Source organism: Mastigoproctus giganteus, chromosome 1 (assembly GCF_048544385.1).
Source record: "Mastigoproctus giganteus isolate SK-2022 chromosome 1, ASM4854438v1, whole genome shotgun sequence".
Classification (NCBI taxonomy): domain Eukaryota; kingdom Metazoa; phylum Arthropoda; class Arachnida; order Uropygi; family Thelyphonidae; genus Mastigoproctus; species Mastigoproctus giganteus.
The window spans coordinates 82726084-82750958 of NC_143575.1; the positions used below are offsets into that span (position 1 = coordinate 82726084).

A 24875-nucleotide genomic window follows, 5' to 3' on the forward strand; every position below is an offset into this window, starting at 1 on the left:
CGGAAAGACACTATTTCGTCTCCAAAACTTTTGCTACTTTTTAAACAGACGCTAATTAAGAGTAGTATTACTCATAATATTACTCGTTTATCCTGCTTATCTTTTAGTGTAAATGCTTCTTGCCGTTTCCCTCTTAAAGATGCCATTGCTGTAAAGTTGCAAATATATGCGTGCTTTCATATTTAATTTTCTTAGTTTTTCTTTAAAATGTTCTGGAATTCTCATTTTTAGAGGGGACCCATTTGGTGTAGAAGTGCACAACGGTAGGGTACATTCACAATCCGCAAGAATTAGCACTTGCTGTTCAACGTTTTTTCTAGCTATGTTTTATTTGAACAGTGCATTATGGATGTTTTTTGGATGAATCAATCAGTTTTCAAATAAATTTTTACGTATTTATTATTAAGCGAATGTGTCAATATCATTTACCATAGATGATGTAATTTTGCTCTCCCCAGATTCTTCTTCTTTAAAAGATCGCTTACCCCGCTAATTAAATTATATTTAGCTGGATGTTCAGTTTACAGTTTTTATTGTTTAAAGAATGCCCAAATGTTCTGTTGAAAGAACTTCCTTGATTAATCAGATTGTAAATACGATTAACCAGAAGCTAAACAGTTGGTTGAATAGGTGGAAAAGGCAGCAAAATATTGTGTAGTCTACTTTTCCTCCATATTGCCCTATCTGTAACTGAATACAGTATTTGGCGAAAGGATGTTCCTCTGAAACGAATTCTTCCTACCCCTCGTTTTTTTTGTTCTGTATGATTTCTTTCTTTCCTAATCTTAAAGATCACCTTAGGGGAAGATTTTACAACGTGGAGAACACTATTGAAAACACGACGAGAATACTGAGAGCTGTTGAAACTCCAAAATAGAGTTTCAAGCATACTTCAATAAGTGTCATTATCTCTGGAATAAAATTGTTCAATCGAGGAGACTAATTTGAAAGCATACATTCCAATAGTGTAATTCCATTTGTGCGAAATTGAATCAGTCTAAAAGCTTTTTTTGATGGCCCTGTTTGTTGTTCGGATGTATTATTTATGCGCGGCACTCGTATTTAAATCTACTAGTTAAATTTACGAAAAAAGTCAAAGTTCCTTTGACTCTTTTTAAGGACGTCAAGTTTTATTAAAAGAATGTGCGAAGCCTGGTCAAAAAGATATTGTGTGAATAGGTTACATGATACAACCTAAAACTACTTCTAGGTAACAGACGATACTTTCAAGTTTTCATTCACAACCGGAAAACGTGCGCGCTGCAGTAGATGACAGCTTAATACCGTGCTCATGATGGAATTTACCACAGGTTAGATGGATAAGCAATAAAAAAAAAGCTGATTTCTCCCTTTTCTTCTTCAAGATCAACAATTTTTAGCCATCTTCTGTAATTGCGTGTAATCTTCGGTTGGTTTTCTGTTTTCTGGAACAAAAATTCAAGTTTCCAGGAAAATTTTTATGCCATCCTCGACTGAAGCCAAACAACTCGGCTACGTAAAAAAAAAAAAAAAAAAAAAAAAACATCAATTCATATCGTCATTGACAGGATTCGAATTTAGGCATTTTCCATTCTGTGTCGGAGGACGGTGACTATAATCACTATAATCTACTGTCTTTGGGTGCAAATGTTCTTTATATATATATATATATATATATATATATATATATATATAAAACTAATAATATTTGCAGTAAACGAATCAGATTGTTTTTTGATACCTATATGAATAAAAAGAGGACGATTATTGCTATGAATTCTATACCCTGTTACAGCTGAACGAACGTGCACTAATTTAACTGTGATAACACAGTTAAATTAGTTATACTGTAGTTTCTAGTCACATTGAAATAAATAAATAAATTAATAATAATGATAATAACAGTTAAGATTTAGAAGCGAATGCTTTCAGAATTTACAGAAAGTAAGGCTGTTGAGTTCAAGCAAGCGATACGAAAATGCCAAGAGAACAAGGCTAAGGAATTGTCTTCCCGAATGCTTTTGACCTCATTCGGTAACAACGCACACATTCGCGCAAGGTTATAATGGCATTACAAATTATTGGATTCCACCAGATAATTAATTACTTCGGTGTTTTAAAATACATTACTTTCATCCGTTTCGTTTTTTTCCGAATTTTTTCTCGATTAGTTTGTAACACGTCACTGCAGCTCAGTGCGAAAGTTGGTACTGCTATCTAATTGGGTTATTTCCGGATCTGCAGTACGTAACGATGCAATTATGTTGTATTTTTTAAGCTCCACGAATAACAGTCTTCTGATATTTCAACAGAAGAAATAACGCAAAAGATATTACAAGGTGGAAGCCACATACCAATGCGTTAACATTCGCCGCTTTCAATTGCAGCAGCGCTTATTAGTATCACATTGACTGAAAGATTAAAAAAAAGAAGCAAACTTATTCTGCGTCAGCTGGAACTCCTCTGACCGTTTGGTCGTCCCGGAGTATAAACAGAAAATTTATTTATTTATTTAGTTAAAAAAAACAAAACTCAATCACTTATTTCCAATGCGAGAAAGAGTCCATCCAGTTCCGCTTTGAATACTGTAAAACTCTCCTCTTGAACTACCTTGGAAAGTCACTGATTCCATTGATCTACAACATGCTGCCGAAGTATGGTGACTAGACTTACTGATTTTGTGTGTAATGTCTCGGTGTCCCCAGAAACATTCTGGGAACGTTGTTCTGTCCCAATTTTCATATAAAGTTGTTTTTGTGAACTAAATATAACAATGTTAAAATTAATAATATATAATTTTGTTAATGTAGCATGGCATTTATTATTATAGTAATGAACAGCAATAGGCGTACATTTTACATCTAACATTGCCGAGTGTGAGGACCTTATAATAAAGCGATAGTACGAACTGTATGTTCTGCTTGCTTTTGCACTTGGCATCGTGTTGTTTTGTTTTCACGCGTTAAATAATCAGTTAAGTAAAGAAAGCTATTTATAATTTGATTGATAAAAGAGAGTATCCGATATTTTATTTTATTTTTATTCAGTAAAATGCTTATGCGTTAATAAGGAACAGTATTCAAAGGAATGGACATTTAATGAAAAGTTCGCCTTGATGTCGATTATACAATGTGCGTGACATTTTTAAATAATGGCATAGAGGTCGTGCTAATATAAATACTTAAATGAAATAAAGAAAAAAAAGCAAAATTACAGAGGCGAAACTACAGGTTATTATTGTAAGGTTTTAGGAGCATCAATGACTAATGTCATATTGCTCCGTGTATACTATCTGTAAATGTGCGTGTTCTGTGGTCGATTTTCTGTTTTCTGGACGAAAAACTCGAGTTTCCGGGAGAAAAACCATGCTACTCCTGCCTGAGACCGACTAAATGAGCCACGCTGTGAAAAAGCCCATAAAAATATTCTTCCTGTCATCGACGGGACTCGAACGCAGGTCTTTTCCACCCGGTGTGGGGAGGCCGGCGATCCTGCCAACTGCGTTATGCACAAAGGCGAAAAACTGCAAGTTCTGGCTTCCCCACCGCCAAATAAATAAAATTTCTGATTATACTCCGGAATGATCAAAATCAAATGGTCAGAAGAGTTTACAAGATAAAGAGAGAATAAAGAAATAGCATGATATTTAGCAACCACAAGAACTTAAATTACGGTCACTGCAAAAGCGTGTACTCACGCACACTTTTGTTTACCACTCGGCTATGTCGGTTTTACGGGAGTGTCCTATGTTATTTAATAACCGTATTGGACCATAAAGTGGTATTGACCAACCATATTTCACTTATTTCATAAACTGGTATTGTAGTGTCACCCTGCAAAAATTCCTACTGCATGCAGGATCGTATCAAGCCATCGCAACACCTGGATGAAAACGGCAGCTCTCGTTATATGAAAGGGGTGGCGAAACTATTATTTTGGTGCCCTGAGAAACACCACCTGTGTGTACACATGGGCAGTGGTTACATAACCTTAAAAATATTATGTATTTATTTATTTTTTTCACTGAATAGTATTCCGCTGAAGAACTAAAATATTGCCGAACATTTTTCGGCAGTACATTACAGGTAGTTCTTGACTTTACGAGTTAATTCGTTCCTAGCGCACGCTCGTAAAGCGAAAATCGTAAAGCGGGAATTTATTTCCCATAGACATAAGTTTAAAAATAGGGGTTACGTTCTCAACAATGAAATTAGTTAGCTAATTAGTTTATATTTAAACAATGATTGATTTATCCAAAGGAATGAAAATGTAGCCTGTAAAATCAAGCAAATTATAATAAGAGTGAAATTATTTACGACTTACAGATGTTAAAGATTATGTTTATTCTTCATCGTCATCGACTAAATGCACACTCGTTGATCACTCATTATTGGCTCGGCACTCGTTGGTTTGTTGCACAAGGAATCGTCTTCTTCAGAAATGTTTCAAGAGGCGTTTGTTTCCAAGATAATCTCTTTTAATTATAAATTTAACTTTTGCATGCATAAGCATTTTTTAACGGCATACACAAATTGCAACTAACACGATTCGCGTGGAGTAACAAGTTTACGAAGCTTAAAAAAGGAATGAAGAGAAGATTCTGAAAATTTATTTATATTTTTTATACGATTAAAGATTTCAGTAAAGGGTAAACACATTTCACCGTAATAACGTAAAAACCCACACAATTCCAGCTATCGGTATTTTTGCAAATGCAAGAAGATCGAGTTTGGTATCCGTTTATAATTGCTTGCAGTAACAGAAAAGCCAAGAAACCGGAAAGTGCAAATTGTTTTTATTGTTTTATGGTCGCGACCTCCAGAAATGTGCTTTAGAAGAATATGACGAAGGCGTTTAAAATTGATTCTTATAAGGGAACACATATGATAACAATGAAAGGGTAGTGCACTTTAAAAGGTCACGCTCGTGATCTAAAAAATGACATTTTAGAGAGATAAATAGCTTAGTTATACAGCGAAAATTTCAACTTGCGAGATCTTGAAACGAATTAAAAAAAACACTGTTATTGGGTTCACATTACGATATTTTAACGATACGATGGTGTCTCTGGAACTGATTAATATCGTAAAGCGGGGTACACTGTATTGTATTGCTACGCACGTGGTTTGGAATGCGGTATTTATGAATGTTTAACATTCATTTCTTGCAACTAATGTTGGTATTTTCGATTTTGTTGATACTTGATACTTGAGGATAAAAAACTCGTAAATCCGGGAACCTCGTAAAGCGAGAACTGCCTGTATTTTATTTTAATCCCTGAAAATAACCAATTTTCTTAGCACTACTGAGAAGAAGAATGGAACTGCAGCCATTATCAACCCACTGCAGGACAGAAGCCTCCTCAACAATTGAGTTGAGGGAAATGGACCATAATCTGCCACCCTGGTCCAGTGCTGGTTAGTAGATCGACCGTATTTAGCAGTCAGGGACTTGAGTCCCAGTCTACTCAAAGAGCGTGTGCTGCTGTACTCCCGCTCCTAACTACTCAACTACGGAGGTATGGTTACCAGTCTTTAAAAAATGTGATCAAATAATTCAGTACTCTAAGGGCGTGTGGTAACAGTCAAAGCAATTAAGGCTGTAAAACCTCAGTGTATTGTGTCTGTAACTGCGTGTATTCTTCGGTCAGTTTGCTGTTCTCTGGTTTTTGTGTAGCTGCGCAGTGAGTAAGCAACACAAAAGATACCTCCTTTAGCCATTTTGCTGATTCCCTTTATGGTCTTATACACCACGATGGATCACCATTCGGATGTCTAGTTGCTTTGGATACATTGCAGCATTCTATAGTTTGTATAGAATAAATCTATTTATTTAATAATTGTTTTATCTTTGTAAAATATTTTATACCGGAGACATAGACTATATACAGTGGCCGACAAAAAAAACTGAATCACCTTAAAAAAAGTAACATTTGTAGTGAAACGTATAAGAAATTCTTTGATTATAGTAATTTTGTTTGTTGCAAAACAAAGGTATTGCGTCAGATAACGCTTCTATTGCATCAGACAGTAATTGCAAGGTTTGCATCAGCCGTTTCTATAAATACGGCGTTGGAAGGGTATACACGCTCATTAGTATCCTGTTTTGCGGAGGTGTAAGCATGGCTCCATATGTTTAGTTGACACCAAGAAAAAAAAGTGTAGCTGCTGCTCTGTTCCAGGAAGAGCTTTTTACCCGTGCCATCGCTGATAAAATAGGCTGCCACCAGTCAACAGTATCTCGTGTACTGAAATTAAAGCTTGAAACCGGTGATGTGAAGAGAGGACCTGGATTAGGCCGTAAGAGAGTGACTACGCCTTCCCAAGATCGATATTTGAAACAGCTATGCCTTCGTACTCGCCATGCTAATGCTCTTGATCTAAAACTGGACTTTCAGATGGCCTCTGGTGTTGAAACAAGTGCACGAACTATCCAAAGACGGCTTTCGGAATGTGGTCTGCATGCCTATCGGCCCGAGAAGAATATGAAGCCTTTGTTGACCCAAAAAATGAGGAGGAAGCGACTTTCTTGGGCTAAAACGCGTGTTTCGTGGACAAAAGAGCAATAGGACGCCGTCATCTTTTCTGACGAATCGAAATTCAACCTGCATGGCTCGGATGGGAAGCGATATGTCAGAAGACGAAAATCTGAGGCATACTGGCCTGACTGCATAATACCGACTGTAAAGTGCCCCGCCAGTCAGATGGTCTGGGGATGCATAAAAACAAAAGGGGTGGGGCGAATTAAGTTTTTTAACAGAACGGTGAATGCGGAAACCTACACTGCTATCGTGGAGGAGTGCCTGAAACCCGTTATTAGGGATCACCACACAGACGTCCAAAACTGCAATTTTCAACAGGACTCAGCACCTTGGCCCACAGCAAATTGATAAGTTTTATGCTATTTAGATTTAATGATGAGTTTGTCTTCTTGTCTCACAAGGCTTAAAACAGACACCTATGTTTTCCCTCGTTTTTCTCCCTTAACCAACAAGTAAGATTCAGCTGCAGGAGAGCATTGTAAGGGTGTTGTCCCACGAAATTGGGCAACAGTATATCCAGAAGTTGATTAACTCTATGCCAGATCGTTGCAAGGCTGTAATTGCAGCTCGAGGAAGAACTACCAAATATCAAGGAGTTATTTTGCTGATTTACAGTACGTAATATTATTACGTTAACTTGTCATTTGAGTTTGTACACGTAAGTGCATTAAAATGTGTTTCGTTTTCACGATTGCCATTTGCATGATTTCTCATATTTTCATTAATTACGCATTTTACCCTTTGGGAAGATATTTATGGCAATTAGGTATATCAGGTGGAGTCTTTTTATTGGATTTCATTCACAGAGATATATATCCCAAATGTATTTCGAACATTTCTGCAACTCACATTTATTTGAGTTGCAGAACACATTTGAGCGCAAAACACATTATTTGCAAAAATCGCAAGTGATGTAGTTTTTTTGTCCGCCACTCTGTCACTGACATATATAGTCTATTTTTTAGTAGTATTAAATTCGTTTATTTTTTACTTATCCTTTAAAGATCATATCCTAGATCATATTCTGAACTACGCCACCAAACATCACTCTCTAGTCAAAATTAGCTGTTTGATATGATTAGGGAATAGTATTATGAGCAAATTTATAATGGATATTATTGCAGTATTATATATTTTGATGTTAAGACTAAATGAATCAGATATTAATCACATCATTTTGAATTAACCTGAAAGAATAAATGGAATTGTGATATATCTCTGGACAATTTGTTTTATCTATTACTAATAACCTAATTAGATTATTAGTAATGGATTAACTTTTACTTGAGAAAAGCGGAAATCGATTCGATCCAGTGGGAGGAGTGGCTTAACGTTACGGTAAAAAAAGTAATTGAAACTCGCTGAACTGAGAGATAAAGAGTCGTGATATATTTTTAGGAAAAACTTAATCGGTAGAACGGCAGGACGAGTTAGCAAACGTGGACGTCATAGTTGAAACAAAAGGAGGAGCTCGCCAGTTACTCCAGTGTATGCCCACATTCTGTTTTCTTCTGCTTTTGTAGAATTTTTGATGCATCACTCTTTATCCAAAATCTATTTCGTAATGAAACGTTTACAGATTCCAAAGGTGAGTCTCAAGGAAGTGGCTGATGACCTGAATTTTCTACAAAGAGAGTACGAAGTTTTGTTGTGATGCAGGTAAAAGGAAACGTGAATCATGGGGTTGAAAGTGGCAATAAAATTACGCGAATAACACGGATATCAGGAGAGAAAAATCTGACGGTGGTACGACAGCCGAGGAAGAACTTAGTTGCACCATAAAAAGTGTGATTGACAATTTGGTAGCAAAAATGACGAATCACTTTTCTGCTTGCTAAACTCAATTTCACAATTTTGATTTATTTCGGAGATGAACGAAAATGCACACACCTGGCAAATAAAAATGACATAACAGGAGCTACATCAGGTAATTATGTACAATATACGATTAAGTAACAGAAACCAGAACGTTTTTCTTCCGGAAGTGCCATTATATTTGCTAAAATTGTAATTTGGTACAGTGAAGACTTGTTTCCTAATCTAGGTATTGCTTTGAAGATCCTGTTAACAGCTTTAAATACACCAGAATTAGCTTTAAAGATATTTCTGATGTATTTACGAAGCCTCATTTCTGTTTTTATAATTTTTAAGAATCCTTTATCAAAAATCTACCCAAATATATCCAGTGAAGATATGTTTGACTCTAGGATCCTAAGACAAAGAGAAATGGCTGCTATTTCAATTTTCTGCAAAGAAAGCTTTTGGAAAAGAACGAACCGTTTTGTGTGGTGCAGGTAAATACTAATAGTAATAGAGGCATGAGATGCAATAAAGGAAGCGTATGAGCTCATCAGCCAAAAACAAAACTCTTTCACACATTATTCATTCCAAACGTTTGTCTAGTTCTGCCTTGAATCTATTTAATCTATCAACTTCCACAACGATAGATGGAAGTTTGTTCCAGCAATTAACCACCCGCTGGCTACAGGCAAATTTCCGCACATCTATTCGACAACTGTCTTTCTTCAATTTGAATTTATGACCCCTTCGGTTCGTAATCTGAACAAGTGGAAGAATCCCATCAGAATTCAGCGTGCTCAACCCATTGAAGGCCTTATACACCTCAATGAGATCACTTCGCAGGTGCCTAGTCTCCAGCCGCTGCAATTTGCAGAACTTAAGCCTTTCTTGATAAGAGAACCCCTTCGTTCCCCTCACCGATCTTGTTGCCCTCCTTTGTATTCGTTGCAGCAACTCTACATCCTTCCTAAAATGACGCCTCCAGACCTGTACGCAGTACTCAAGGCGTGACTTGACCATTGCCTTGTACAAAGGAATAATCACCTCCTTTTCCCTACTAGCAAAATTCCTGTATATCATTGACAATACCCTATGACCTCCTCTGGCAGCCTGTCTGCCAGAGCATGTCACGGGGTATTGTCAATGACTCAGCGTGAGTTGTAGTAGCGTATTTTTTTTTTTTTTTTTTCAGGGCTTTTTTTCTGCCGAAATGCCTTCCCAAGGGTTGTTAACTTCCGGAACGGTAGTTAAAAATTAAAATTAGTATACTGTACTGTACTGTATTTAAAGTAAAACTGCGTGCTAGTTTATTTTTTGTTGTCGTAAGAGAGTATATAAATAATACTAATTTAAAGTTTTATATCATTTATCCAATTCAAAATACTACCTTTTTTTACTATACTGTACTTTCGCAATATGAAAATAGCCTTAAATTTGAGCATTTGGCGCCAATTAAAAAAAATAAATAAATAAAGAGAAATCCGCCGGGGAAGAATCTCACGTTTCCCTCTGGTGGGGGCTATTCCATAATTATCGATCTCCTCTAGAAACTTATTTTTACGGAAAAAAAAAGCTCTGGTTTCTGTTTTTTCACTTATAAAATCATATTTTGTATGCTTTTATTAGGAAAAAATGGAGAAACACCCAGGAGCAATAATATGAAGTAAAATTTCTGAAAAGAAATGAATAGACACGAAAGGCTGCTATGAGAATTAAGGGAAGGGAACCACAGATAAAAAAATAATATTTCTTGTTTATACTACGACTCGTGCTGTAGTATAGTGGAGTTCACACTAAATCATTAATAGAAATGTTAATCGTATTTAGCAGTCACGAGCTTGAACCCCGGTCCACTCAAACACCGCGTGCTACTGCACTCACGCTCCTGACTACATTATAACGCAGCTGCTTGTATAGTGAATGCTAAGATTATGAACGTTGTTTTAGTTTTTTATTTATTTATTTATTTTTATTTTTAAATTAATACCCTGTAAACTTCAGTAAAGTAGCTTTTATCATCTAAGATGAATAATCGTAATCAGAAAGTTTAAAAGTTGTCTAACGAAATAATAATTTTTCCAGTTAGATATTATTTAGACAATTTAGATATATCTCAATACATTAAAAAAAGTTTTTCTCCTAGTGATATTTATTCATGCTAATGGGAGAAGAGGGCGGGGCAATTACGTCACTTATTCGAGTCATAATGGCCTCCATAACGTTCACCAACCTCGTGCACGTGCGTCACTGTCTAATTCAAGACCACACCAGGCATCATTTGATGTTCCATTGTAATGTTAGCTGATGAAGGGACCCGATATAGTTTGTATATTTGTAAATAGTTTAGCATTTTGTAAATATTTTAAATATTTGTATAGTTTGTAAATATTTCAGTGCTGCTCTTTCGGATGCAACAATATTCCTCATGCATTATGGAACCCGAAATAAAAGGCCTTTTCCTAAGTGGCTTATGTAAGCAATTAAATAGTGATATTTATTTTACCTTGAGAATGCCGTGTGGTAGGGGTAAGGTAGCCAACGGGAGAAGAGGGATGTGGGTCACGTGGTACAAGTGGGTGGGAAAATTGCGTCACTACAAATGCACTGGTAAGTAATTACATAGGTCATTTCCTGATTAGATATCGATCAGTGCATTTCGACAGGTGTGTCTTTTGCATAGAAAAGATTTGACTTGTTGCGTCATACCTTTACATTTTACGTAGAAAAGCGTGCGCGGGAGTAGGTGAGCAAAGCGAGCAGGGGGCGAAGCCTCCTAGTTATTATTATTATTTAAACAATTTAGATAATATTTAAACAATTCTTATACTTTGACATTTTCACTATAATACTATACTTGCATTTCGTATTTCTAAGGCATGACAGAGATAGTATATTCATAATTGCTTTACCATCGCCGTTGCACTTGCTGTTGATTCACGCTCGTGAAATGTAAGAGGACTGGATTTGAATCCCGTCTAGACGGCAAGCGGAATTTTGATAGGCTTTTTCACATCGTGGCTGAGTTATTTGGTCTCGATCTAGGATGCACAGTTTCGTCCCCTCCTGGAAACTCATGTTTTTTTTAATCCAGAAAACAGGCAAACTAACCATAACACAGTGGCATTGTCACTGTCCTTCCCACACGGATGGAAAAGGCCCAGGTTCGAATCCCGTCAATGTGGCTCAGTTAGTCGGTCTCAGGCATAGATAGCTAGCCCCCCCCCCCCGGAAACTGGGGTTTTTCGTACAGCAAAACAGAGAATATACGTACTTCACGAACATACACTTGGGCAGTTGAAATGATATTCCGGGTGGCACTAGTGTGACATTTGTTTATTATTTATTTAAACTAACCATAGAATACACGCAATTTATAGGTAATATACACTAACGCCTCATGGCCTCATCAATTTTAAAATCTTTAGATCTGATTGCTTTTATCAATCATAAAATTTTTAAATCTGATTGAAGCGTTTGATTGCGCATCTTTTAGCAACTTTTAAGTTTTTATATAGAAAACAACGTCTTCCAGTCCTAAATAATTTAAAGTACTGTACAGTATATTAAAAAAGAAAAGAAAAAACAAAGTTACTTCGTACAGATTCAATGCAGAAACTTATGTTCATCCGTCCATAGAAATTGTAATTTCGTTGAAACTATTACTCCGACTATTTGAGAATAATAAAGATTATGAAATACAACAAACAACAATAGTTGCAAAAGTTATACTCAAACAAATTCAGCAATTACTGGACATTTACTTGTTCGGTATATGCTCAATTTGTTTACCGGACATTAAACTCAAATAGCCGTCTGTCCGGATCAAATTCATATCCTGTAACAAATTTATTCAATAAACGGATATCTAATTATGGCAATAACGATGGAGTTTATTCCATATTGCTATGTTTTTAATTCACTGGCTTAGCGTACCATGAGTAGCTCTCTTAGTATCTTAAAAATTAACACTAAGTTTAAATTAAACTTCGTTACTTGGTTTTTTGAAACATTCCGTTAATTGTTACGGAAAAACAATTAAAATTGAAAAAAGAAATCAATCCAAATTCAATCAGAATAAAAAAAAAAAGTGATTTTTTTCTTAGTATTTTCCCGTAGTTACTAGAGCTTATTATAGCAAGGCTGAGTAAACACAAAGATGATATCATTATTACTCGCGGATCTTTTTGTAGTAAGAAAATCTTATTTGAGCTCAAATTTAGTAGTACGTGTGGATATCGACACGTTTTAGAAAAGAGAAGTAGTGTCGAAGTTGGAGGAGGGAGATGGGATGTGTGTGTGGGTGTTAGGAGTAGAAATGAGATCCTAAGGCGGAAATGAAAATAAGATAATCCATTAAACATTATCAAAACCGTTCTTGATATACGTTTGTTCAAAATGTTAGCCTCGATTTTTGCATCTACAAGGATAAATAATATATCATTGAAAAGTCTCAAAAAAGGAATGGGATTTGTAATATAAACCAGAATTAATGAGGCCATATTAAAATATGGAATTAAATAATTTGTGGAATGACTCAACTGATATTGCTCATTATTTTTTTTTATTCTTGTAGTTGTTGGCGAATCTGCTTCTATGGCTATAATAGACCTCCGAAGATTTTTGTAGTACCAAGCGCGAGGGGCGATTCGAACCCGCGACCTTTGGGTTGTTAGGCAGGCACTTTACCCACGCAGCTAGCCCAATCGGTTGTTCATTATCGTTTTATAAGCACCATAAGAGTTGAACCAATAGCGTAGTGGGTAAAACACTAGACTATAAACAGAAGCTAGAGTAACCTAGCTTCTGTTTAAAGTCCGGGACGACCACAGAAGTGTCAGAAGATTTATAAGACAGAGTTACTAGAACATTACCATATTTACCACTGAACACTGAACTGCAACCTTCTTTTTTTGACTTTTATAACTAACTTCGACAGCATTCTGCGATCCGCTTGGGATCACAGATATCACAGACAATCGAATTCAGCATACTTTTAGCTAAAGTAAAATAACTACTTTTGCGTATGTGTTGTAGGGGTATACTAAATGTGTAATCATAGTACGAGGGCTGTTGAATAAAGGATGATAATAATTATTTTTCACAACATACCGTTATTAATCATCTTTTCAACGTAGTTTGCACTTGATGAAATGCACTTACTCCAACATTTCTACCATTCTTCAAAAACATGGTGGAAGCCAATTTTTGACATGCGTTTGAGAATCGTCTCCGATATCTTTACAACTTCTTCTGACACTGAAAACATTTTACTCGCAGATCCTTTAACTTTGTAAATAAAAAAAAAGTCGCAGAGTGCAAGGTCAGGGCTATAAGGCGGATGAGAAACACATTTGAAATTAATGCTGGTTAAGTACTCGATGACAGTATGAGCAATGTGAGGTCTTGCATTGTCAGGATGCGGCATCCACCCACCTACGTGCAGTTGTAGTCATTTGCGACGAATGTGATCTGCAAAATGTGCGCTTTACAATTATGTAGTAAGGTCCTGTAAAACGTGGCAGAACGTGCTGGTAAACCATCTCTTCAATGTCAAAAAATAGATGACATAACTTTTCCTGAAGAAGCCACAACTTTTGCTTCTTCTTTTTTTTCTTTTTTTTTTTTTTTTTTTGGTGTTGGCGATGACGTAGACTTCCAAACAGACTTTTGTTGCTTACTCTTTGGATCGAAATGATGAAGCTACGTGTCATCCGCCGTTATCGCCTTGTGCAGAACTTCATCATCTTCATTAACATCCGTTGCAGCTGACAAACCTCCATGCGAACTTACTGTTGCTCAGGTGTTAGTAGCCTTGGAATCCCGCATGCACAAACGTGTCATATGCAAATGTCATAGAGAATACCGTGAGAGCTTACTGATGTTCTCAACATCTCTGCCAGTTGCCTTACTGTTATACGACGATCTTCTCGCATGATTACAGAAGCAGTGTTTTTGGTTTCTGGGGTGACAGCAGTGGTTGAAGTTCCAGGAGCGCCGATTTTTGTGATTGAATCACGTCCATCTTTAAACCTTCTAAACCACCTGCGAGTTATGCTATATGGAAGCCTCGATTCACCATAAGCGTCTTTTAACGTTTCATGTACTTCAACTGATGTTTTCTTGAGAGAATATTCGAGAGCAGCATACGGTTCCTCGCGTGTCACGTACATTGTTACGTAGGCGAAACTGAACAGGCATAAACTTGACCGCGCCAAGGATACACCATGCTCACGAGTCAACTGCGCAGTTGCTATGTGATTGATCTTGGTTTGGTCTTGAATTCCGCAGCCCAGCTAGAAATAGCAAAACAGTACAGCTGTTCATGAAAAATTATCATTCTTTATTGAACGGTCTTCGTACTTACTCTTAACATTTATAATTATCTTTTCAAATATCTTTGAATACAGTCGCCTTTTCAGACACATATATTACCAAATGAAATCATTACAAGGCAGTTCTTTAAATCTTACCCGCAGTTACTCCTGGTATTTTACATTTTTTTTTTTTTTTTTTTTTTTTTTTGGGTGCTGCAGCAAAAGCCTCAGACTTCCTTGCACCATACGACTAATTCTAATAATATTTTCGTATCAATTTATGCATTTGGAGGCATAAAAATAGTATTTAGGCTAAAAAGGAACACTATACAAAAAGTGAATAGTGCTGACTTCGGGTTTTAATCACGCAATTTGTCCATTAATGAAATTGAATATCTAATTTTAATAATGATACGTGGAAACAACTTTTATTCATTTTTTGCAAAGTGCTTGTAATGCTGGAGCTACAATATGATATGTCCATAGTTTTATACTCATATATGCCCCTCAAGCTGTTCATCAGTTGTTCATCCGACCTTAAATGAATACTTACGCTTTTTTTTTTTTTTTTTCATTTGGGCAGGCAGAAAAAAAATTATTGGAAGCCCAATCTATAATGTGAGTGTAGAATTTCTATTCCACTTCATGCATTACATTTGCACTAGCATGGATTGTTGTGATGTAAAAGTAAATTTTTAGTTTCAGAGATGTTCATGCTTTAAAATAGGTTTTCGCTTGAAAAACATCAGTGAATATATTTTAATCAGAAACGGTCTCCGTAGCCGAGTGGTCGAGCACAAGAATACAAAAATGCGTATACACGGTTTGAGAGACCCTGGTTCAAGCCGCATGATTACTAAATGCGGTAGAATATTTTTGTAATCTCTCTCTCTGTCCTTGTGTGGTCGACCCAGAGTATAAACAAAAATATATATATTTATTTTTTATTTAATACCACTGTAAATGCCTTTAATTCGATGATGAGCACTTTACAGGATACCGGGAAATGCTGGGCCATCTGTCCTTTCGTACAAATGGCCCAACACTCCCTCCCATTCACTTCTAATCAAATTGGCGTTATTTGAGCTCTGTTGCATTTTCTTTGTGGTGTTCAGGGTGTTATGTTACGTATGTGTCTCGTGTTAGCGTAGTACCTGGGAATTCCAGTACTAGCCGCAGTGCGCTGAAAGGACAGAATTCATGGGATACTTGGTTCCTATGCAACTCAACGTTGTCCCCCCCCTCCCTCACTAGTGGACGAACTCACCACTTGGCAGGTATATCGATTCACTGAATTCACGTAGACGGTAATTCGATGTCAGTATGGATAAACGTCGTGAATTAACCGACTTTGAAAAAGGTAAGGATGCATGGGCCACTCTATCAGAGGTGGTACAGAAATTGAACTATCCCCGTTATAGAGTATCAAGAGCGTATCGGGAATACGCCATTTCCAAAATAATATCTTATCGTGGACAGCGCTGTGGGCGGAGAAAGCTGGATGAACGTGGCCGTCGACGTCTGTCTCGTACTGTTTCAGCCAACGGGAGAGCGACAGTGGCACAAATCACCGCCGACTTCAGCGAGGAAAGTGCCAGAAAAGTCTCCACCAAGACTATCAGGCGATCATTAGCCGCAATATGTTATGGGAGCCGCCGTACATATTACCAGAGTCCCAATACTAACACCACGACACAGGACTTGACGCCTCAACCGGGAGAAAGAACATCGGATTTGGACCGTGGATGATTGGAGACGGGTCTCCTGGTCTCCGATGAATCCCATTTCCAGTTATTTCGAGCGGACGGGAGGGTGCGTATCTGGCGGAAATCGCACGAAGCTATGCACCCGACGTGCCAACAAGGAACTGTTCGGGCAGGTGGACGGTCAGTAATGGTCTGGGATGTGTTCAACTGGCACACGTCGGGACCCCTAGTACGTCTACACGCATCTCTGAATGGTCCAGGTTACGTGTCCATCCTTGCAGACCATCTGCATCCCTTCATGGTGATCGTTCACACACAGGGCAATGGACTCTTTCAGCAGGACAATGTGCCTCCCCACAGAGCAGTGGTTACTAGAACATGGTTGTAAGAGCATTCCGCAGATTTTACCACCATGGAATGGCCTCCCCGTTCACCAGACATGAACCCTGCGGAGCATCTTTGGTATGCTGCGGAAAGGTCTGTTCGAGCTTTGAATCCCCCACCAAGGAATGTGAAGGAATTATGGACAGCTGTGCAGCAAGCATGGATGGAAATACCTGTGGAACGCTTTCGTGAACAAGTGGATCCAGTGCCTCGTGGTGTGATTGCCCTTATCTGGGCGAAAGATGGGCCTACCCGTTACTAGGTAGGTATCCCATGATTTCTGTCCACTCAGTGTATTCTACTATGAAGTTAGTAAGCATCGAGAAAACAATCACTAAAGTGTGTTAGTTCTGTGAATAGTGTTGAGTTGTGTGGTGCTGTTGTTATCTGACCACTCGGCTATCGGGAGACAGTGATCCCTTAGAAGGCGGTATCTTAGGACGTTCCTCTGATCCACAATTATGGGGCAGAGGCAGCCTGTAAGTACAGAGTCTGAACGGAGAGAGTATACTGTATTTATACTGTATTTTTCCTTCCTGTTGTCGACTTTCGGTATTATCTTCAGTTGAGCATTTACAGCTAGCATAGACACCATTACGATCTTCTACGTCCTATCGAAAAGGAGCAGGTATAAATTCCATTTCGATGTGAGGAACTATTTTTTTTTCACACTGTAACGGAGTTAGTTGGTTTCGGGCAGACGTTCCATGGTTGTTACCTCCTAAAAGTACAGTTTTCTTATTCAGAAAAACATCCAAGCTTGCCAGAAATTATATACCGTTTACACACACGATATGTGCGTAAACCCCTGTAGAAGCAGTCTCTCCTGTTAACAGAAGGGACTGCTTCTACAGGGATGGGACACACTTAAATAGAAAGGGCGCAAGAATATTTGCTGATGCTATCGAGGCAGTGTTAGGTGGGTCGGAAAATTGCTAGCTTGGGGGAGATACACGGAGATAATATATTAACAGTAGCCGCTGGCAGAGGTGAAAGTGATTCTTGCACTGCTTCTATTGGAACTAGCAGAAGCCTAGAAAACAAGGAGTGTGGGATTTCAGAGACTGCTGGGAGTCATCATGGAACAAGTAAATACATGGGCTGTGTTAAGGTAGCTAAGAATAAGAACAGGTGGTTGTATACTTGCGTGTACACCAATGCTAGCAGTATAGTAAATAAATTTGATGAATTTGAGGTATTGCTCAAAACATCAAAGACAGATATTGTTGGGATTTCAGAGACGTGGTGTCACACAGATATAAGGAATGCAGAACTGGAATCTGGGGAGTATAATATGTACAAGAAAGATAGACGGTAAAGGAAGGGAGGAAGGGTTATGCTATTAGTGAAGAAACACAAAATCTAAGGAAGTGCAGCCAGTTGATATCGGCGGACAATTCAGTATTGGGTCAGTTTGGTGTGACATAAACACTGGCAAAGCAAAATTGCGAGTGTGTCATAGGCTTAATGACTCGGATGAGTATTATGAAGAACTGTACACAGAAATAGAGTGGGCCAGTAAATCAGAATATCTTGTAATGGGGAATTTTAACTTTCCAGATATTGAATGGAACTTGTGGATTGGTCACTCACACACTAGGAAGGCTTTTGTGGATTTATTGGATGATTGTTTTCTACACAGCATATGTAGAAAACAATCTAGAGGGAGTAATACTCTTGATCTGATTATCAGTAATGATTCTTCACGCATTAAGAATCTTCAGATAAAGGAACCACTAGGTGGCAGTGATCACAGTGTGCTGAAGTGGGATTTACTCAAAGAGGTAACTACCATTAGCGGTAAAAGGAAGAGATTTTGCTTTCGTAAAGGTGACTACGGTGGTCTGAGACAGTTTTTAAATTCTATACAGTTGGACGAACTGGTGATGTTACCAACAGCACATTCTAAATGGGAAGCATTCAATAAATTAATCTTGGAAGCTACTCGGCTTTTCATACCAACTAAGAAATATTGTTCAAGGTTTAGGCCCAAATGGATGTCAGATGAACTAATGAGACATGTGGCAGAGAAGAAAAATGCATGGTATACATATAAATTAACAGGTGACACAGAAACCTATGGTGGATAAAAGCTGGTCTGTAATCAAGTCACAAAGGACGTTAGGCAGGCAAAGACAGATTACGAGAAATCTTCGGCAAAGGATGCAAATAAAAACAGCAAAGAGTTCTTTACTTATGTAAACTCTAGAAGGAAGGAGATGAATCAGATTGGTCCACTTGATATCGATGGTTTGGACGTAGATGATCCTGCTCTGGTAGCTAGCAAAGTGAATGAGTATTTTGCATCTACATTCACACATGAGGAGTTATTCAGGGAGAGGAATGCCAGAGGTGTATCAAATTCTTGCAGTGAGCTAATGATTTTGTAATAACTGAGCGCAAAGTGGAGCAGAAACTGTTGAAGATGAACATAAGAAGGGCACCTGGGGTGGATGGGATCTATCCAGTTATATTAAAGGAGGCAGCAAAGGAAGTAAGGAAAACCTTAGCCATAATTATGAGAGCTTCTTTGGACTCAGGGCAGGTACCCATAGACTGGACATGTGCAAATGTGACCCCAATTCACAAAGGAGGATCAAAGGATTACACAAGTATTTACAGACCAGTTTAGTTTAACTTCTGTTCTGGGGAAATTAATGGAGGCACTGGTCAAAGAAGCACTGCAGGACCATCTAAACTAGACTTCAGTTATAGCTCAGACAGAGCATGGGTTTGTTAAGGGGAAGTCTTGTCTGACCAATTTGATTGGATACTATGATGTGGTCACAAAGGAACTGGATGCAAGGAATAATTTTGATATCATATACTTCGATCTTAGGAAGGCTTCTCTTCGTGGACTAATGTTATTAGTGGAGTCCCCCACGGTTCAGTGTTGCGTCCATCGTTGTTTTCTGTATTTATTAATGCTATTGATGAAGGTATATCAGGCTTAATGTCTAAGTTTGCAGACGATACGATGGTTGGCAGGGTTGTTAATGACACTAATGACAGTACGCTACTGCAACATGATCTAGAAAAGTTGAGCAGATGGGCTGAGAGGTGGCAACGGAAGTTAACATTGACAAATGTAAAGTACTGCATACGGGTAGCGGTAACCCCAAAGCAACGTATCAACTGTGTGGTACCACACTCAGGGTGATAGAAAATGAAAAGGATCTGGGGGTAATTGGGCAATCAGATATTAAGTTTTCTCAACGGTGCAGACGGTCTGCAAAAGTAGCTCATGGTGTCTTGTCAATGATTTACAGGAATTTTTATAGCAGGGATAAGGAGGTGATTATCCCCTTGTATAAGGCAATTGTCAGGCCACAACTTGAGTACTGTATTCAGGTCTGGAGGCCTTATTTTAGGAAGGATGTATAGCTGCTGGACCGAGTACAAAGAAGGACAACAAGATTGGTGAGTGGAACAAAGGGTTGCTGTTGTTCTTACCAAGTATGACTTAAATTTTGCAGTGTTTGGAGACTAGGCACCTGCGAGGTGATCTGATTGAGGTGTATAAAGCTTTGCATGGTTTGAACAAGCTGAATGCTGATGGGATTCTGCCTCTTGCCCAGATTAATCGCCTGAAGAGACATAAATTCAAATTGAGGAAAGACAGTTGTAGAATAGATGTGCGGAAATTGGCCTTTAGCTAGCGGGTGGTTGATTACTGGAACAAACTTCCATCTATCAATTATAGAAGTGGACAGCTTAAATAAATTCAAGGCAGAACTATACAAATAATTGGAGCGAATGGATGGGTAAAATTGGAAGGGTTTTTTTTTTTTTTTTTGGCTGATGCTGTATAAGCTTACTTTCTTGTATCATATGCGTCTACTAATACTAATATAGCGACGCCTCGTGTCCTTAGACTTCTCGTAGTCTAATCTAAACAAGCTTAAGCTAAAAATTTATATCATTCCCCTTGAAATAATTTTCACTACAAAGAAATTACATTGTTTTTGTTCCATTACTAGTTTATGAGTAGCCCAGCGGATACAATCACCGTCCTAGGTCCTCTCGTACTGGATGGAAAAACTTTTTAGTTCAAATCCTGTCAATGACGTGAGGAGTTTTTATGAGCTTTTTTAGTTACTGGCTCTAGTATTTGGTTTCAGACGAAGGTGGCATAGCTTTCTGTTTTTTTTTTTTTTTTTTTCTCCCGGCAGTTCCTGTTTTTCGTTTAGCTAACAGTAAGCCAATCGAAGAAAACTTGCAATTACAGATATAATATACTGACGCCTCCTAGCTTTAATTGCTTTGGTCGCTTAACACACGCATAATCTTTAATACCCAGCTTTCACCTCATCGTATTAGGGGAAATTTACAAAACATTAAATATAAACTGAATATAAATGCGTGTAAAACTTTAAATATTGTATCGATAAAATGTTATTTGAAACATAGGTGTGCTGAGGGCAGCGTTAACGCTACGGCCAAACTGGCCATGGCTGGGGGCCTCACCCGAAGAGTAACCTCATTTTCAGTGTAAAAATTTCCAATAATAATAATAATAATTAACCAAGAAAACGTGTAATATAAAAACATACTTAAACTTAACTTGTTAAGTGTTTAAATTTTATTCTTATACCTTTTTATTGCACAATAATTAAATTAAAAGTTTCTATTAAAATTGTTTTATTGTTACTTTATTTTTCAAGTCAAAAAGCATAAAATATTTTTGACCTCTTATTTTACATTTTTATCAGATAATTATTATTCACAATATAAATATAAAAACCCATGTAGTATTTATATGTATGTGCTATATATACACTGTATATATATTAAAGGGGCCTCAAATTTAAATATGGCCGGGGACTTGTTTCATCCTTAATCCGGCCCTGCACGGTGTGCTGTTATTTTTGACAATGCAATGTACCTGCTATAATATAAAAATAATGGGATATTTTAATGAACGACAGTGCAGTATTATAGTAGGCATAACCGTTAATGAACTATATTTTCTTTTACAATACCAGGAAGAGGGATAACGTTTGCCTACCAGAATTTTATGAATTTTTGAAATAATTACTGTGCAACGCTGTTTCCGAAATGTGGCACATGGTATTTTTACAAGTTAACAGTAACAGATACTGGGTAAAAAGGAAATCCAATACCTATGGTCCTATGTTACAGTAGAATACGTGAACATTTATCAGTCTGGCGACGTGATCACAGACGAAAGTACGTCATTCGTCTACTTATTCTTTTTCAGTTGGGATAATGGGATATTACCCAACTGAATTACAGACTTCTGTTTTTAAATATTTATGTTTCTATGTGATTTTTTAACTGCTTCTCGAAACGTTTTCTTTTTCCAACTCGCGTTTCAGGTAAGAAGGCCCTCCTACCTGAGAATAGAAAAGCCTGCATCGTTCTATAGACTAAGATGATATTACACTTTACTTAATTCTTATGAATAAAACAAAGGAAAAGAGAACTTCAGTTATTGTCTGAAGGAAGGCATTAAGAATATCTTAATACTTAATACTGTAATATAAATTTTATTTGCCTTGTACGGGCTTATTAATCCCTTATCTGAGATTTTTTTCAACTTTTAATTTTTTGTACATTGTTCTAAAAGAACAGAATAAGTGCATTATGAGTTTCTACCTGTATAGTAAAAACTGCTGATGTGCTTTATAAGGAGTTATATTCACCTTCAAATTTAATTTTGTCAAAGCACAATGTTTAATCGGTTATTTTTTTACCACGTATCATTTGTTTATTCAAATTTCATTTTACTTGGATACACAGTTGCGGTTTCGCTTTCCTTCGGAATAATGAAACAGCGATTTGTCATGCCGTACTTATAGCCTGTAATTTCCTGAAAATTATTTTTAAAATTTAAATAGCTTAGAAATTCAACATGCAGACAAAAAGTACCTGTAATTCTTCTCCATCGCAATGTTAGTTTAATTTTTGATATAAAGGAATGAAAAAAAAAAATAAATAAACGGAAATAAGCTAAAACTTTCTGGAGTTCCTTGTAGGTATTCTCTGGGAAAACCTATTATTATTATACCAATATATATTCGATATATTGAATATATATATTGGTATTGGTCTACCAGAAATCTGTACTCATGCGGCGTTTTCTTAAAGTTACAAAGACACACATTTAATGTCTGTTGATTAAAATATGTTTTAGGAATTGGAGTATCCTGATGGCTTTCTTCTTTTTCTTATGGATGTACCTCAAGTCCGTGGTTTATAGCTTCAAAACGAAAGAGTATTTTAACACTAAAGGAAAGCATTCGGATGCGTGCTTTCAGATTAGGGTTTCTGTCTCGAGAAACTTCAAGAAAGATTCGTACCAGAATTCATATGTATATTGTATGTTAATGGCGATCAGTTGAATAATAAATGAATTAACTGTATACCGATTCACTTTCCCTCTGGCTCCTGACGTCTGGTACACGCTGTACATTAGCCATCAATACATATTTTTACAAGAATTTTGGTTATATTTCAGAGCAGCTATTTAGTATTATCCCATGCTATCAGTCAATCAAAATCAACGATTAAGTATTGTAGTATTAAAGAAATATGTCGCGTATAATGCTTATTACAGGTAGGAAACTCCGAGTGTTCCTTTTATTCTGCCAGGGCATTGTTATTTAGTCTTGGATGTTCAACTCCAGCTGTTGCTCACTGAGTAATATAATACATCCTATTAAGAAATCGAGAATAAATAAGAATTATGCCAAGCTACAAAGAACTAATTGTAGCTTGGCTTTTTGAATTTTTAAGAAAAAATCTAATTCTTAAAATAAAATGTACGTACAAATTCAGAATGGAAGACGATTTCCATGGAAATCGTCTTCCATTCGATTTACATGAGTGTTGTGAAGTTAATTTGTTAAACTATTGGCTCTGAGAGGTAAATCCCCTTCAATTTAGTAGCTTAACAGGAAGAGGAACTGTTTAATCTTTCACAAAACACATCGCTTTCTCCAAATTCAAACTGAAAATTGGGGAGGGGTGATAATATTGGAATGGAGCAAAGAAAAGTAAATGACTTACTTCGTAAACACTAGTTACGTTGAGGTTGTAGAATACTGGGACGTATAAGTATGCACATACCGGAATCATCATAAAATAACTGAGGAAAGTTGCAAAATACTGTGTACCGTATCGATAAATTTCGGCAGGAGTTCCTAGTAATGTGATAGCCGACATGAAACTGGCCAGTACGGACATAGCAACCGGAAAGGTCGACATCTGCTTGTTTCCCATAAGAAATTCTTTGGTACTTTTTTGACGATCGCCACTACAAGCATAATAAATCCCAATCGCCGTTGAAATGACTAGCATCAGGACAAACACCACATAATCGGCAATTCCGAAACGAGCAACAAGTTCATCGGCGGTCACCATTGTTTATGAGTCAATAAATATTAGCGAAGGCAACTTTAATGATTAGTTGATGTCCTTCTGCGATCAGTCCATTCAACTGTAATAACTAGACGGTGGTAAGAATTAATGCCACCGAGCTTCAAGTGTTCAGAAAGGGAATGTGACACCCGAAAGCATGACAAGCGCGGCACGAAGCGACCAAAATCTGAATGTGAAACAGGAATATGAACCACCTGTTGTCGTTGCGTGCGCTTATATCACATGCAGACAAACAAGACGGTGGTTGCCAAAGAAATTTTTGCGCAATCATAAGCGGAAAAAGATCCCTTCATAAAGGGCGGAAAAGAGGCAAAACATTACTCACAATATAATGGGTGAATAAATAACGCCGGAATTACTTTTGACCTCGAACAGCACTCTGGACCTAAATTAAAGGAAGTTTAAAACTGATCGTAATGGTTTCCTTCGAAGCCAGCACTCAACACTTCATTTACAGTGATTGATGTTTACATCTTACTTGACATTGTGTTGTCTCAACACTTCCATGAAGATTAATATTTTCCTTGAAAAGACAAAGGAAGAACGAGTAAAAGAATAAAACGGCTGAAAGAGTGAATTAAATTTCACTCATTCCGAATAAGATGGGTCGCAGAATTGCCTTAAATGAAAGTTGCGTAACGAGTTGTATGATTATATGATACCGATAAAGACTCATCGAAGCCATGAACATGAAGTCAGCTTTCATATAAAGGAGGACAAATAGTTGCAAGTTCTCAACTCCCTTTT

The 24875-nt window shown here is 37.3% G+C and overlaps 1 protein-coding gene across 1 annotated transcript in view; it reads right to left on the minus strand.

Moving 5' to 3' along the window:
- LOC150090939 (sodium-coupled monocarboxylate transporter 1-like) overlaps positions 1–24213 on the minus strand; it is a 133333-nt gene extending 109120 nt beyond the window's left edge. Inside the window, exon 1 of the mRNA XM_090378322.1 lies at positions 23757–24213. Within this exon, the coding sequence (XP_090234448.1) occupies positions 23757–24110 (354 nt within the window). The 5' untranslated portion in view covers positions 24111–24213. The remainder of the gene's footprint in view (positions 1–23756) is intronic.
- Positions 24214–24875: the final 662 nt, after the last annotated feature.